This window comes from Alosa sapidissima, chromosome 11, assembly GCF_018492685.1.
Source record: "Alosa sapidissima isolate fAloSap1 chromosome 11, fAloSap1.pri, whole genome shotgun sequence".
NCBI lineage: Eukaryota > Metazoa > Chordata > Actinopteri > Clupeiformes > Clupeidae > Alosa > Alosa sapidissima.
Window position 1 is genome coordinate 23,246,019 of NC_055967.1, and position 16,741 is coordinate 23,262,759.

Consider the following 16,741-nt stretch of genomic DNA (forward strand, 5'->3'; position numbering starts at 1 on the left):
AGATAGAGTTGTGTGTCACCCTCACCCCGTGCACGCTAGGGGTATAGGCGCCCAGGCTCTCTCCCTCACCCCTGCGGAGACTAGGGTTATAGGCGCCCAGGCTCTCTCCCTCACCCCTGCGGAGACTAGGGGTATAGGCGCCCAGAGCATCCCTTACAAAAATTTAATGTTTTCGGCAGATTTGCAGCAAACTTGTGGGTAATTTGTGGGAAACAAATGAGTTCACTACAAAATATCGCCATAAGTTTCTTGCCAGTGTTGGCCGCTATGAGGCAAACTTCTGACAACAATGAGAAGTTTGCCACTAGTGGCAAATGTGTTCGCCAGTGATTTGCCATCACACTTAGCCAATAATGGCAAACTTCCAGTGAACTTCTGGTGACAAACCTAATTTGCATAATGACATTGCCGCAAATGTGCTGCAACATTAGGCTACCAAAAGTTAACCGCAACTGTTTGCCAGAAACCTAATTTGCATGTGAAAATATGACCTTGCAACTTCGCCAGAAACCTGACATTTCTGTAAGGGATAGTCAGTGAGGATGTCGGTTGAACTATAGCTGCAACCCTCCTCTCACAGGCCAGCGGCTCTTATCAGCAGCCTGCTGTTGCTATGCATATCTGCCCTGGCCTGGGCAGAAGAGCCACTATGTGCTATCTGCTCCTGCCTTTGCTTCAGCACAGCTGTGTGTCCAACCGGATGGCACATCATCTTCAGGATCCCTCTGTTGGTGCCAGTGTAGGCCTATGACTAGTCGTCTAGGCTGGACATAGACCTCTGAATTGCAACACCTGGCCTTCTAATATCAGTCCATGGACAACAGATGCAAAATAGCCTTAACTCTTACTGTATAAATAAGAGTAAATAACTCTTACTGTATGTTGTTTATTCATATAAATAAGAGTAAATAACTCTTACTGTATGTTTATTCATCCATTCATTATTTATCCTCAAATAAATAAACTAAAAATAAATAAAGATTACTTTGGTTTCTCATTTTCTATTTGCAGACATACAGTACTAAGCAGGCCTTCACATGACCAGTAACCATAGACAGGACATGTTCCTCACCCACTGACTAACCAGTAACCACGGACAGGTTCCTCACCCACTGGCTCACCAGTAACCATGGACAGGTTTCTCACACCCACTCCTCACCAGTAACTACAGACAGGTCATGTTCCTCACCCAATGACTCACTTTACAGATGTCATACACTTTAAAGCAAGTACGTTCAAAACTTACGCTGCCGTTCAAAACTTTGGGGTCACTTAGAAATTTCGATTCTACTCCATTTTAGACAGAATACCAGCTGAGATCAGTTGCATTGTTTTTTGTAAACAGGGCAGCAGTTTTCAGATTACATTATGTGCTTACATAATTGCAAAAGGGTTCTCCAATGTTTTTTACATCTTGTGCTGTGTGCGAGCTCTGGGTTGAATGGGCCATCTATATCTATACTCTCTCGCTCCCCCCCCCCCCCCTCTCTCTCTCTCTCTATATATATATATATATATAACAACTCTAGTCTGTTCATATAGTACTTCTGTGATTCAGCCATAACTCTGGCATAGCAAGCTGAACAGACACACTGCCTTCTAGTGACTGGTGCCTCTCACACACTCTGAGGTGAAAGGAAATGTGAATCCATAATATTTCTGGTCTCTAGTCTGCTCATCCACGGCTGTGTGGTGCAGCCTTCCTTTGGCATGGGTATGACAGACATGTTGCCATCTAGTGGCTGGTGTCCCTGACAGCAGAAACAGAAAGGTTCTATGGTTTTAAATACTTTTTCCTGAATTCTGTTTTTTAATTCGGTAACACTTTACTTGACAGTATCGACAGAAGAGTGACATGACACGGTCATGAACACATGATACTGTCATGACACATGAAACCTAACCCTAATCCTAACCTCTAACCTTAATCCTAACCCCAACCCTAACCATAACCTAACCCTAACTTGTGATGACAAAAACCGTATGTCACTTAATAACAGAAGTGTTATGTCATAAACGTTTATGACTTGTCATGTCACTCTTATGTCGACACTGTCAAGTAGAGTGTAACCTTTTATTCTTATTTTGTCTTAGTTAGTATTTAATGTTTTTTTCAAGACTTATTAAAGTGTGTTTTCCCCTTCCAATCTGTCTGAGGTATAACCTGTGATACCCTGTTGTGTTCTATATGTATTTACTATGACAGGCTCTTCTGATTGAGGGTTTTGAAGTGAAAACCACCTTTTAAAACATTTTACTCGCTGGCATTATCATTTAGGAAATCAGGTTTATATCTCTTGAATACCCTTTCATAGAAATTCGAAGCTTACATTGCTTCTAAACAAGAGGTATACATGATCACCTTCTTGAGTGCCATTATTTTGGGTCATGGTGGTAGGGGGACCTTCATGTGTGTGAATGTGCTGTATTGTTACTGTAGTATGGTGAATGTAGGAGAAACTGATTGGAACTGAATTTCACTACTCAGAGCTGCCTGCAGATGGCACTAATGAGAGGCATGAAATCAACTATCCTAATTCTGAACCAAAATGAGGAAATCTAGTGAGAGAGACAGAGAGCAACACATCACTGCAGGTGGTCATCTCTTTAATAGGTGGAAATCCAGTGATGATTGGGCGCCACAGCGTGTGTTCAGTGTCTACGAGTCGGCCCAGCGATGCCACGTGGGCAGCCAAGAGGCTGGTTAACGGAGGAGTGGGGGGGTCAAGAAAGACCCCCACCGGTCTTCTGTAGAACTGCAGGGTCTTCACGATTCCCAGCACACTGTAGACACACACACTCACACACACACACGCACAGCACATACACACATACACGCTGATGATGCCCAACGCTGTTGCTCGTGTCTGGATGATGCAGATGACACACTGGTTCATGGGTTTGTTTGTGTGGGGAGGAGAGTTACACAGTTACTGAGTGAGTGGCATCCTCCACGAGTCTTCTGGGAGGAATGCCAGTTAGAGGTCCTTACATTCCACATGTCTGTTTAACAAAGTGGGTCTCATGGGTTCCTTCTTAAGGGGAGTTTTGGGGGTTAGGGGAAGTGGTTCAGTCCAAAGGTGGCACTCAAGGCACCAGAACAATGCGGAAGGTGTTGGTGTAACCGGAACCTGGACGCCAGCCAGTCACCACGATCACCACATCGCCAGACTTGAAGTACTTGCGGTGCTTGCCTGAGTAGAGAAAGGAAGGGAGAAGGTTTGACTCTTAAGCCAGGACAGGACCAATTCCAACAGAAAGCTAAAACCCATAGCAGTATGCTACTTCCTGTCCAGAGAACTAAAACCCATAGCAGTATACTACTTCCTGTCCAGAGAGCTAAAACCAATAGCAGCATGATACTTTGTGTCCATAGCTATGTCCACTACACCACTGGTGGTAAAACAAAAGGAGCTCTGGACCCTTACCCATCTCCATGGCGAAGATAACACGCTGATCGACGTCCTCAGCCCAGACGTCGTGAGCGGGCTTGTTGTAGAAGACGGGCTTGACGCCGCGGTACATGTGGCACTGGCGAGCTGTCTGCTCGTTACGCGTCACGGCCATGATGAGGGAGCGGGGTCTGTACCTGGACAGCATGTGAGCAGACCTGCGGAGGGACAGGGGTCAGGGGTCAGACACACCTGAGACAACACCTGAGACTATATCACACCTGAGACAACACCTGTGACTATATCACACCTGAGACTATATGAGCCCTGAGACAACACCTGAGACTATATCACACCTGAGACAACACCTGTGACTATATCACACCTGTGACTTTATGAGCCCTGAGACAACACCTGTGATTATATCACCCCTGAGACAACACCTGTGATTATATCAACCCTGAGATTACACTACATGGCTTCTTTTTCACCGGCTTCTTTTTCAGCTGCACTGCTCCTCAGCAAGGACAGACCAGAGAGGATACCTAACACTCCCCCCTACAGCCTGCAGAGCTAACACTCAGCAGCTTAAATACTACATATACCGGTATCATATGCACATACTGTATGTAGAAGAATATAGCGTGTTGCCGTGACTACAACCCCTGTGAAACACTGATGAGAGCAGTGTGGCTTCACTCCACTCTGGCTCAGATCAGTTTCAGTGTCAATTTACGTGTTACAAAATAGCCGCAATGTCAGTGTTCGAGCAGTGAGTGAGTGTTGTGCACGTGTGTGTGTGTGTGTGTGTGTGTGTGTTTAAATTTGCCTGTCTCCATGGTACCTGACAGTCACAAATGACAAATTGGTGTTAAAATTATCTCTGCCTTGTCAGAGGTCATAGCTCACGAAAGGTCACAGTGTGCGTTTCTCTCTCTGTCACAGCACTGTGCTCTGCAAGACAGTGATGGATAACAGGCGGGTATAGGTATACAGCTCTCTGACCTCCCAGATTTGGTGAGGACGATGATTGCGCTAGCACAGCACTTGAAGGAGGCCTCGACAGCGCCCATGGCAACACACTCGCTGGGGTCACGGGTCAGGTGGGAGGTACGACGCAGCTCCTCGAACAGCTGTCTGTGGAACATGGCTGCCTCGGCCTCACGGCAAATCTGGACAGAGACACACATAAAGACATCAGGACAAAACTCAGATCATACCGTACTTAACATGTGATTCCAAAAGACTGAATGTTTACATTACAAACATAAAAAAAATATTTTTTAACATATAAACACAGTGTTTTGTCATAGGTGAAGTTTCACAGTACTAAATCAGAACTACTAAAACTGTTGCACTGATTGGTTCAGGTCTGGCATATCATATATTATAATATATACATATTATGTACTGAACATATACAACATGGCCTGCTTTAACTGATTCACATTTCTTTCTTGATGAAAGGTATTCAGGATTTAGCATGTTGATTTGTTAGCCTAGAACATGACACAAAAACACCCATGCATACCAAACTACTACTACCAAACTTCATGCATTCACTTAACCCGACCAGAAAACTCAGATAGCCCACAGTGCTAAACCCAGAAAGGACCAATCCAGAAGTGCCAAGCCAGGAGACCTGTGCAAGTGGCTATAGCACTGAGCTGAGTGATGACTGCTGGTGAAGTTGGGGAAGTGGACCTTTGGATGTTTGCCATTAGCTGGTTGCACAGCAGGTCGGGGGAGTCTGAGATCCACAGTGACCCATCATAGGCCAAGGACACCACTGAGCGCACTCTCAGTCCACGACACAAACCAGCATGCAACAGGAGCTATTCAAAGGGGTTTAGGGGGGAAAACAAGGCAAGGCAAGCAGGCAGAAAGCAGGTGCAGAGAAGCATTAGTAAACACAGAGTGACACATTGATAAAAGGTTAATAATATATAAAAGTAGCACAATACACTACTAGTGAAATAGACAAAGGAAAATAAACAATTAGTAAAATTGCATTACAGAAAATATACAAGCATACATCATTGAGCATGTTTATATCTGGATTAGTCACCCACTGCTACTTCAGTCAATCAGACAGATACAGAAAGGCTACAAGCCCACACTACACGCCCCAACTACAATGGTCCAGATTAATGTGTGCGCCTGATAACTGCCATAACTACAGTGGTCCTTAGGGGGCGCCCTGCTCACCTTGTGCTGCATGCGGACGGACTCGACGGGGTACTCTCCCTTGGCGGTCTCACCACACAGCATGAGGCAGTCGGCTCCGTCCAGCACGGCGTTGGCCACGTCGACACTCTCTGCACGAGTGGGGCGGGGCTTCTTGATCATGCTCTCCAGCATCTGTCAGACACAAAGTGGAAAAGTGACCCACTCAGGTACAGCAAGAAAGAATTTAGCAATGCCATAACCCTGATCATAGCATTAATACAACCCTACCACACTGCTAGGCTATCACGCTAATGACCATGCCACACTGCTAGGCTATCACGGTAATTACCCTGCCACATTGCTAGGCTATCTGCTTTGGCACTGCACTGCTCACCTGCATGCCACAAATAACGGGCTTGCCAATTCTGTTGCAGCGGCCAATCATCATCTTCTGAGCCAGGAACACCTTCTCAATAGGCATCTCAATGCCCAGGTTGCCACGGGCGACCATGATGCCATCGCTAGCCTCCATAATCTCGTCAAACCTAAACCAATGGACATACATATTTTTAAAAAAACTGACCGACTAGAATTATTTTGACGGTATTGTTTAGAATAATCTTCATGAAGAAACGCCTACTTGCGGCAGCCCTCATGGTTCTCGATCTTGCTGAAGACCTTGATGTCCTTGCCCTTCTCACCCATGGCCTTCCTGACGGCGTGCACGTCGGCAGCCTTGCGCATGAAGGAGGCGAACACCATGTCGACGCCGTGCTCCACAGCGAACTGCAGGTTCTTCGTGTCCTTCTCTGACACGGCAGGCAGGTCCCAGGATGCGCCGCGCACATTCACTCCCTTCTTGCTACCCAGTGTACCGCCATTCTCAATCTCACACTCCAGGAAGTCATTACCTGGGGACAGGTGTGCAGGCACAGGTGAGGCCAGGGGCAAGGATTTAGGAGGGAAGAGATATTACACAGTGGTAGCATAATAAAGAATGACTCGATCAAGTCTTTTGTCAACAGCTGGAGGCATAGTGGCATATGCTTACTGGACAATTAAATAATCTAAAGTTATAGTTAGTGCTAAACTGTGCTTGGTTTTTAGGATATCTGGGTAAGAATTGGTCTTCATCATCTCCCAATGGAGCAGTATTTCCGTGGACACCTGGGTATGTGAAGACTTACCAACGCTCTTGACCATAAGGCGGATGGAGCCGTTGTCAAGGTAGACGTGCTTGCCAACCTCCACAACCTTGGGCATGTCCTTGTAGTCAACCCAAACGTTCTTCTCGTTGCAATTCTCCTTGAACTGGTCGTCCATAGTCAGCTTGAGCATCTCGCCCTTGACCAGCTTGACCTCCTCAGTGTCACTCTGCAGGGTACAGGCCACAGATGGCACAGGAAGTGAATAACCTCAGGTAAGACTAGAAAATGGGGCTAGTTAACGGTGTTAGTGGCTAACTTCATACACAGTATAAGGGGGGGGGGGGGGGGGGGTTGGAGAGAAGGGAAGAGTGGAAGGTAGAGGAGGGAAGAGAGGGAGGGAGGTAGAGAAGGGAAGAGAGGGAGATAGAGGGAAGAGAGGGAGGTGGAGAGGCGGGAAGAGAGGGAGGTAGAGAGGAAGGAAGAGAGGGAGGTAGAGGCGGGAAGAGAGGGAGGTAGAGAGGAGGGAGGTAGAGGAGGGAAGAGCGCATCAGGTGTGTCAGGTTGTCAGAAGTGCTAGTTAGACTGGCGGTGTACTTACGCCCTTAATGAGACCAGTCCTGATGCAGGGGCCTTTGGTGTCCATGGCGATGGCAACGGGCCTGTACTCCACGGTTCCAGGCTGGAAGCTCTCTGCAGCTTCGCGGATGAACTTGATGGTTTCAGCATGGTACTGCAAACACATGGACAACATGCATCAGCTATTGCATCAGGTAAACATCTGGCCTAAATGCAGGGCTCTTTTTGCACTGGTTGCACTGGTGCGCCTAACTTTTTTTCTTAGGTGCACCAGCACAAAAGTTAGGTGCACCCAAATTTTCAACCACATCGCATTTAACACTGCAGCAGGTTCACTTTTTAGGTTGTCCTATGACTTATGATTTACAATTCTACAAGAAAAGTAACTTAATGAAGTGTTGGTGCTTTAAGTGCTTCACTGAGCTGAAATTTAAACTTAAAACATCTCAAGATGAATTAAATAAAAATAACAGTGAGTAAATTAACAGTGCACGTCTTTTAAGGGCTTCTGCACAAACTGCACATCCCATGGCTCAATGTCTTACAGACTATCCTTCATGATCTTTAGGCCTTGGCTAAACCAGCTCGCCATGCTAGCATCTTCCATAGAAATGTATTTGAGCACAATTTAAAGAGATGTTCCAAGTAGCCTGGGGGATTTTTATCTGATTTTGCAATGATGATTGCAATAATCATTTGACAGCCCCACAATGCAATTTACATTTTTTAATTTTAGTATTTTTAAATTTTCAATAAGAACATCACTATGGTTAATGCAGTAACGAAATTGTAGGCCTATTATTATTATTATTGCCATGCTCGATCTAAATGTGTCCTTTTAATTCACCGTACACAATGACCACAGTTATACATGCAGGGAATATTCGGGCTTTAAATGTAGCAGCGATATTCGGTTTGCGCCAAATAGGCTACCGGATTAAATTGATTGATGCCATCAGAATGAGTTTACACAACTCGCGCGGAAAAAGAATATTGCTGTTGAAAACCGGGTTAGCCTACTCCATGCATGTAACTGCGGTCAATGACGCACTCCTTTTCGGCGATATCTGTATCTCTGTCGTTCGGGAAGGCCTTGTATGCATTGTTCGCAATTTTAAGACGTCTTTTTATCTGCAATGACTCCTATAAATTTGGCGCATAAGTGGCATTCCTGTACGTCGGGTTTACGTTCAAACTATTTTTCTGGTGAATAATTATTTCGGACTGAACTTGGTGAAGGGAAGTTTCACTAGGCCTATCGTAGGCAACGATAAACTTCATCTCGTCATCTCGGGCTCGTCTGATCGGTTTGCTGCTGCCAGCCGCTGAAAGGCAGTGGGGAGAGGGGACATTTATCTCGGCCTATGTGACCACATTGTAATGCAACTACATCCACTCTGTTTATCTAACGGGTCTCTGACCTCTCTCTCTCTCTGCAGCACACGCATTTTCAAATTTACACACAGGCACTGGGCCACGGCCAATCAGAGGGGAGGTCCCGCCCTTCACTATCTGTGATTTGTTTAAACCACGATATTGGCCAAATATGTGTTATTGAACCAAAGGTAGAGTTTCAATGCGGACACTTTTTCCTCTCTCGAATAGCTGGTCGCACCGGTGCGACCTCCGATTTTCTTTAGTCGCACTTTTGAAAAATTAGGTTGGTCGCACTCTGGAGCCCTGAAATGTATTCATACTTGAAAACCACCAATCTACAAGACCTAGTTGGCTGTAAATGATTAATAGGAGAATATAGCACTAGTTTGAACATGTTTGATATGGGTAGGGAGGGACCAAGTTCACTTGTATCTCTACTTTTTCCACTCAAAGTGAAAAGGAGACCTACTGTATAGGCCTACAAAACCTGAGACAGTGGACTTTGACAAGGATTCTGATTCTGATGGGTGTCTGTGCGGCAGGATTCTGATTCTAGTTCTGATTCTGATGGGTGTCTGTCCTGCCCACTACAGTAAAATAACTCGGTAGGTGGAATCTCTCTGCTGGACGGACACCTCGTCCTGCAGAGCAACAGTTGTGCAGCGCAACAGCGCAGCAGGCTCGTCTTCAGCTGTAATACTATAGTTGCATAATTGGTGTTTATCCGACTGGGTACATTTCCAACTCCCGTGTCACATTGCCGTTGGCACGAAGGCCTTGTGGGCTGGTACATTCCTGGGTATTTATACATGTGCAGTATACATACATACGAGATGAGCTATGTGCTGAGGCACTTTCGCATATCGGATGCCCCACTAGCCACATATCCGTTCATAAATAATCTAATAATAGACACTGCTGCATGGGCACCTGGAGAACTATTGGCCCCTTATCAGAAACACGCAAACCTAGACAAGGAAAACTATTTAAGAGGTGAGGTGGTAATGACCAAATATGAAGTCCAGTTTTACTGTTAAAAATAGCTCCACCAGCCACAATTACTGAATTCAGTCATGACTATTACATGGTCCATGACCTTGGCCTCTACTTTACGACCTTGGCCTTTCCTTGTCGCCTCTTCTGTGATTTACGGCTCACTGGAATCAGTAAATGCGGCGGAGCCTGATTCAAGGACACACTGACCTCATGAGAGCCGTGAGAGAAGTTGAGGCGAGCGATGTTCATCCCAGCTTTGATCATCTCCTTCAGCTTGTCCACACAACGGGAGGCAGGTCCTGTGGAGGCACACAGGGCAGAGATGCACATCTTTTATCTGAGCAGACCTTTTGAGCAGACCTTTTCAAATGACTTCCTTCCTTGTTTGTTTACGCAAGCTCTCTGTGTTTAATTCAGCATTCACAGCATTTATTTCAGTATTGTTTTGTAGGGATGTGCCTACTGCTTAGTGCTTCGGACTTGAAACCGGAGGGTTGCCGGTTCGAACCCCGACCAGTGGGCACGGCTGAACTGCCCTTGAGCAAGGCACCTAACCCCTCACTGCTCCCCGAGCGCCGCTGTTGTAGCAGGCAGCTCACGGCGCCGGGATTAGTGTGTGCTTCACCTGTGTTCACTGTGTGCTGAGTGTGTTTCACTAATTCACGGATTGGGATAAATGCAGAGACCAAATTTCCTTCATGGGATCAAAAAAGTATATATACTTATACTTATATACTTATATTAGATTTTTGCAAATATTTGATATGCCAATATTTTCAAACTCATTTTCACCTATTGCCAATGACAGTGTAGAACAGGTCTGCATAATATTTTTTATTGGCCTATGACCACTGTTATGCCAATATTATCACATATCTATAGATCTATTATACTATATTTTATCAATGTTTTAGAGCATTCCATGAGACAAAAAGTCACATTTATGTGGCTTCCACAGGGCATGAATGAAAAACTGAACACACACACACACACACACACACACACACACACACACACACACACACACACACACATGAATGAGAAACTGAACTTGACACCCACATTCATTCCACCCACATTATGAACACAACAAAACAAATTCTGACACTCCAACTTCATTGACGTTACATAGACCCTAAGAGGCATTCAAGGCCAGCAGGGAGTCAGTCGAGAGAGTGGACCACTGCACTGTACAGGCTGCGTCTGAATGAGTGATGAGTGTAATGAGGGGGCTGAACCAGAACAAGCTCTATCAGATGAATAGAACCAAGTAAACAGCCCCCTACAGCATGTGCAGCCATTACTGTAAGTTATGAGAGACGCTGAGGAGGTACTGACCAATGGTGCAGACCATGCCTGTGGTGCGGAACACGTTGGGCTCAGAGTCGATGTCCAGCAAACACATATGCTCCAGATAGGTGTCCGCCATGGCAGCATGCAGCTGCTGCTGCTGGATGAAGGCAGAGCCCATGTCTTTCATCTTCTGAGCCATGATGGGAGGATCTGCTGGGGTCCTGCACAACACAACACAACACAGCACAACACAACACAACACAACACAGCACAACACAACACAACACAACACAACACAACACAACACAACAGAGGGTTAAGAGAGTGCTGGTCAATCTCCCTCAGCTTCACACACACTCCTGCTTATTATAGGACATTCTCATTTAACAGAATCTCTCAGGAGGCTCAACGTTCCAGTTTGGGGCACATGTAGCTGTGATTGAGGAATACCAATAAAAATGTAACCTTTTCAAATAAACAACAAATAAACAACCAGTTATATATGCTTCAAGTATGTACACTGTGCATAATCTATGAAACATGTGCCCCATTAACACTGAGCTATGGTAATGCCATATGCCATCATTGTCTCTGAGAGGTGCATTAGTCCGTGCAGGATATGTCAGCTGGCTGGTTCCTAACAGTTGCATACATTCCCCAGCTGTCTGCTCTGAGAGTTGGGGTGGGATCACATGACACCAGATAATGCCATTTGTCTCTGTTTAGGGCATAGCCCACATACAGCTTAATGTGCATTCACTATGCCATTGGGGTGAGTACACCATCTAACTATAGGGCAAAATGATTTTTCACTTTGGAGAAAAATAAAAATGTTTACAGTAGTGCATATCCTGCACTTTGACTGAAATAGGTGCCGGTTAATGAATTTGAAATAAATAACAGTAAGTGACTTGTAAGGATGGTGCATTCATACAGAGAATGCAAATTCTTTGACCAGGTAAACTTGCAGTCACAAACTCAACACACCAGCATACATATTACTGTAATTACAATCAGTTGAGCATACACATCTAAATTACAAAGCCATACACATTACTGGGAAAACATTTAAGGCAATTAGACTTATTTCTATTAAGAATATGCTATTGTAAAATTCTGTTGTATTTTACTTTTTAAAGTATTCCAGTGATACGTGTACAGTATATGCCACTAAAATAGAGTAATGCACCAGCTTGCAGACTGAAGAGTTGAAGGAAATCAGATCATATTTTTTTCAGAACAACTTGCGAATGGATTAAAAAAATAGACAAAGACAGCCTAATCTGGTAAATTCTCTGAAATGCTTTGAAGACAAAAGTCGCACCAGATATTGAATTGATTTTTCTGTGTTTACCACACTTTTTATGTATTGGATGAGAAAAACTATTCATGCCATCATTAAAGCATTTTCCCAGAAGTGCCACAAACTTTTGCTCAATACTGTTGATAAACTAAAAATGGTTTTACAACAGCCTAAAAATCAGCCTTTTAGTCAATATCCACAGTCACATTCCTCTTTGACTCAACAGAGACTGTAGTCCACATCTACCCCTCATCTTTTGCATTTCGTTGCCATCATCAGTCTACGTGGGAAAATAAATGTTGCTGTTAATTAAGTAATGTGGCCCCTTAATGTGGTTATCTTTCCTGATTCTATCCTACTTTTGCATCAGTAATGCATTAGCCTTGTGCCCTATCATCCTAATTGGCTGGTTCTTACCTTCGCCTGCTTGCAGAGACCTATGGGCGTTGCATCCGGACACCGGCTGCAATTAATCCCTAAACTAACCGGCACTACTTTCTGTGAAAAAGCGCGTTGTATCCTTCCGTGAGGAAAACGGGGATATTTTTAAACGTAGCACAACATTACCGGGAAATTCAGAAAATCATTTGACACCGTCAATGTTGAGACACTTGTCATCTACTATTAAGCATATAATATACCACCAATTTAGATCGTATTATTAACCTTTTCATAGCACCAGGGATTATTTTCTGTCGAATCCCCAATTACACCTTCGAAATTATGGATGTGATGCGGCAAAGGTCGCGACCAATCAGAAAACTTCCTGGGGTAGGCTACTTAAATCTGCCTTTCATACATTTCAGAAACGTTTGGTTTAGCTCGAAGTTCTCCAGTTTGTCTATTTAAGGTATGCAATTATATTTTTGGAACCAGGAAATCTTAAATCCGTTCTGTGAAACATTGTCAGTGATCAATAACACCCAATTTATATTGGCCGCTATCTGTGATGTTTGGGATACAATCAGTGAGTTTGACCCGTTTGGAGCAGTGTCACAGTTTAATGCTAAGCTATAAGTGAAATGGGCAGATGACTGAATCTGCTGCCAGAGCCCTCAGATGCACAGTGCTGTGCATGTCGTTCAAACAGAGATCTATATTTATGCCCCCGACATTGCTTTTATAGAGAACAAGGGCGTATTGTTCTGGCTGCACCAGCAGCACCAATATAGAATAGCTTGCTTGGTCTCCCTGTGATGATAGATGGTTTATGTTGTGTAATGTGTAAAGTGCTGCTAAATTTCCCCAGTTGAAATGGGATGCTTAATATGGGATGCCTGTCAGATGTATCCGTTTACTCTTCAATCATATTAGTGCCCTAGATCCCTAGTTAGTTTCCTTGCTAGCTTCAGCCAATGTAACGACAGAGAATGGATTTTATTTGTTTATAATATTTAGGTAGATATGATTTCATTTTATTTAATTTAATTTAGTTATTAGGACAACGCACAATGATCAGCATGTCTGTAAATGTATCAGTGCTAGCCCGCAGGCTCATTTCCAACTGCAGTCCTAATTGACTTGGCCAGTTGTTACAGGCAAGTTGGTCATGAAATTTAAATCACAAAAACAGCAAAAAACACAAGACAATAAAAACAAAAACGAGACACCATGAAGACAAACCACAAGTGTGCAACACACGCACAGAGAAAAAACAAACAAATAAATAAAACAAAAAACAGGACATTCACACAACCCCCAAATACAGCATAAAACATAAATACCATGTATCAGCAAAGGTCCGTGTAAGGCTTTGCAGTGCTTTGTTCTATTTGCTCTATCCATCTGATCCAAATAAAAATGTGTTTTTTTTTTTTTAACTTGTCAGCAAATAGATAATTGCTGCTATTTTCTAAATGTGTCATTAGTCACGCAAGATAAAGACAAAAACAGAAACTGGATTGGAAACAAAAGTAAAATTCAGTTAATATTGGATTTTTTGCCTTTTTTACGGTTTTTGTTGGGCGTGGTTCAGTAGCCTACAGCAATGTAGGCTATTTGCTGTTGAAATTAATAAATGGATAAATGATAAATTAGGTTTAGGCTACTCACTGTTGTGTCTTCGTTTAGCCTAATGAAACCTAGTCTAGCGTAAAGTGTTAAATAAGCAAAAATGTCCCATGTCAAACAGTGCTTATGGCATGGCCATGGTATTCAAATATACTGTAGATATGTTCAACATAGGCTGAAAGCTTTGTTTAACGTGCCATCTCCCAAAAATCGGAGAAGTTTTCGTTATTAATCTCTAAAGTAGGCTAGTGAGTCAAAATCACGAACAACTTCAGGCGGGGCTCTCTTCCACCATCTAGCCTGGCCCAGCTAGATGGTGTTCTCCCCCCGGTGCTCGTGGTTCAGTCCAACCACAAGCGCAAAAAAGGTAAATTAGAAAATTGACGCATCATTTAAATGTTTAACTTCTGAACAGAAAACAGTAACTGTGCTCAATTGAAAATCAAAATAAGCAACAATTACCCATTTACTGTGCCGTCCTAAAGAATGGATAACGGATTTTTAATATTTTTATATTTTTTCATGTTGTTGGATTCTCTGGTTGTTGCGTTGTGTTTTAGTTCTAAGGTCTGTATTGAAGATGGTCAATAAAGCTTGACGGCGGGATCAGGATCGGCGATTAGATGATGATTTATTGTAGATGGTACAACAATGAATAACAGAACACAGGCTAGTCTCAAACAGTAAAACTGTGCAGAGTCTAACAGTTGTGGTTGTTATTAGAAGCGGCTGCTGAGCCTTCAGACAGAAGATGCTCCTCGGGTCGCTTCCTCGATCCGTCTCCGTGTCAAAACCTAAGACAAAGGCTGTTATACTAAAACATACAAACGTCAATCATGCCAACGTGGCAGGTGCCAACTAGTGTACAAAAAACGGCTCTGGCCAGATGGAGATAGGAACAGGCAGACATGCTGTCTCCCTCGGCCCATGTTATCACTGATGTTCCTCGGATGTTCCTAAACATCGGCCTGTATGACCTTCCTACTGGTACACAGGCCTAAGGCACAGTTATGTACAATAATATGGACCTCTCCCTGTTGTATACTACACACAGAAGTAACATATGAACACATCAGAATACAGTGAGAATACCCCAGAATTCTACAGTCCCCCCTCTTGATCAATCAAAAAACAGGGTTTTTATAGATCAAACAATCGCAAAGAGTCTGATGTGTCCTAACAAAAAATAGAAAAATAATAAAACCAAGCATTACTTCTCAGGCACTTTAAGGAAAAGAAAAGAAGTGCAGGCACCTTGAAAGAAAACTTAAAAACTGATTATGTTGCTGATGATTATCTCACATTCTAAGGGTCAAAAGAAAAGGAAAACAAAGTCATTTGGAACTTCGGGAAACCGGCTATACAGTTCAGTTCAAAGGCAAAGTCTCTGTCCCAGATGTTGTCTGTGGCTCCCGGCAACCTCATAGGCACATGTGGAGTGAAAAGAAAGAGCAGTATCAGTTGAAGGATAGTCATGAAAACAACAGTGTATATATATATAATCATCTATTATAGGGGTGTAGCATCCTCCCAACCCTGGTCCCCCCCTGGTGCGTGTTCAGCTCCCTTACGGGTGGCCCCAGAAACCCACCTCTAGAACCAGGACTACAGGATTACTCTCCCCTCTCGATCTAGCTTAACTGTAATCATTCTCAAAAATCGGCAATCGCAATCGTATCCTCAGATTAAACATTTCATATATCAGTAATTACACATATTTAATCATCAAAATCAATTATAAGACTTATCTAAGTCTATAATTTTTCATAACATGAGTTTGTGTCAAGAAGAGTCCACTACCACAACACTCTGAGCATGTTCGGATTCTCAAAGGAAAGATTCTACCTTCGGATCCCTAACCTTTCATTTCCCCTGACGTCATAAATTCCCTGTCAAAATGAAAGTCTCCCGTGAATCTTCCCCCCTCTTCACACCTCACCCCTAAAAGAAGATCGGCGGAAACTCAGATAGAATTCGTACCCTACCCAAGCGCGTCATGTTTCAGGCGGTTCTATTAGTTTGCAATTGCTTGCATGTATCCACTTTTCTCTCACCCTGGACCTTCACTGCCGACTATGTTATGGCAATCCGCATCGGGGAATGATGTCTTTCACAAGGACTTTGGCAGTGTGTAGTGCAGTTCCAGATCGTGCAGGGAATGCCTCAATCCACCTGGAGAACTTGCACAGGACAACCAGAACATCTCGGTAGCCACTTGGGAAGAGTGATGTAATCTATCTGGAGAACTCTGAATGGTCCTGGTGGAGCTGGTGTCTTCAGCATGGGCAACTTAACCTTCTTGTCGTGATTGTTTTGCCGACAGGTGACACACCGCTTGACGATGTCTGTGGCCGTTGCTGTGAACTTCGGTGACCACCAGACCGGCATGAATCTGTTCCTCATCTTCTCCACTCCCATGTGTCCAAGCGAATGAATTTGCGCCGTCAGATATGGCAGAAGACTTTCTGCAGCAGATA

The 16,741-nt window shown here is 43.9% G+C and overlaps 1 protein-coding gene across 1 annotated transcript; it reads right to left on the reverse strand.

Moving 5' to 3' along the window:
- Positions 1-2,590: 2,590 nt before the first annotated feature.
- LOC121724582 (pyruvate kinase PKM-like) lies at positions 2,591-12,709 on the reverse strand. Its single transcript, XM_042111250.1, has 11 exons — positions 12,672-12,709; positions 10,997-11,172; positions 9,866-9,957; positions 7,308-7,439; positions 6,749-6,935; positions 6,202-6,472; positions 5,956-6,106; positions 5,601-5,753; positions 4,398-4,564; positions 3,429-3,610; positions 2,591-3,194 (listed from the first exon to the last, which is right to left on the reverse strand). Exons 2-11 carry the CDS (start codon positions 11,148-11,150, stop codon positions 3,088-3,090), a joined length of 1,596 nt encoding a protein of 531 aa, XP_041967184.1. The 5' UTR covers positions 11,151-11,172; positions 12,672-12,709; the 3' UTR covers positions 2,591-3,087.
- Positions 12,710-16,741: the final 4,032 nt, after the last annotated feature.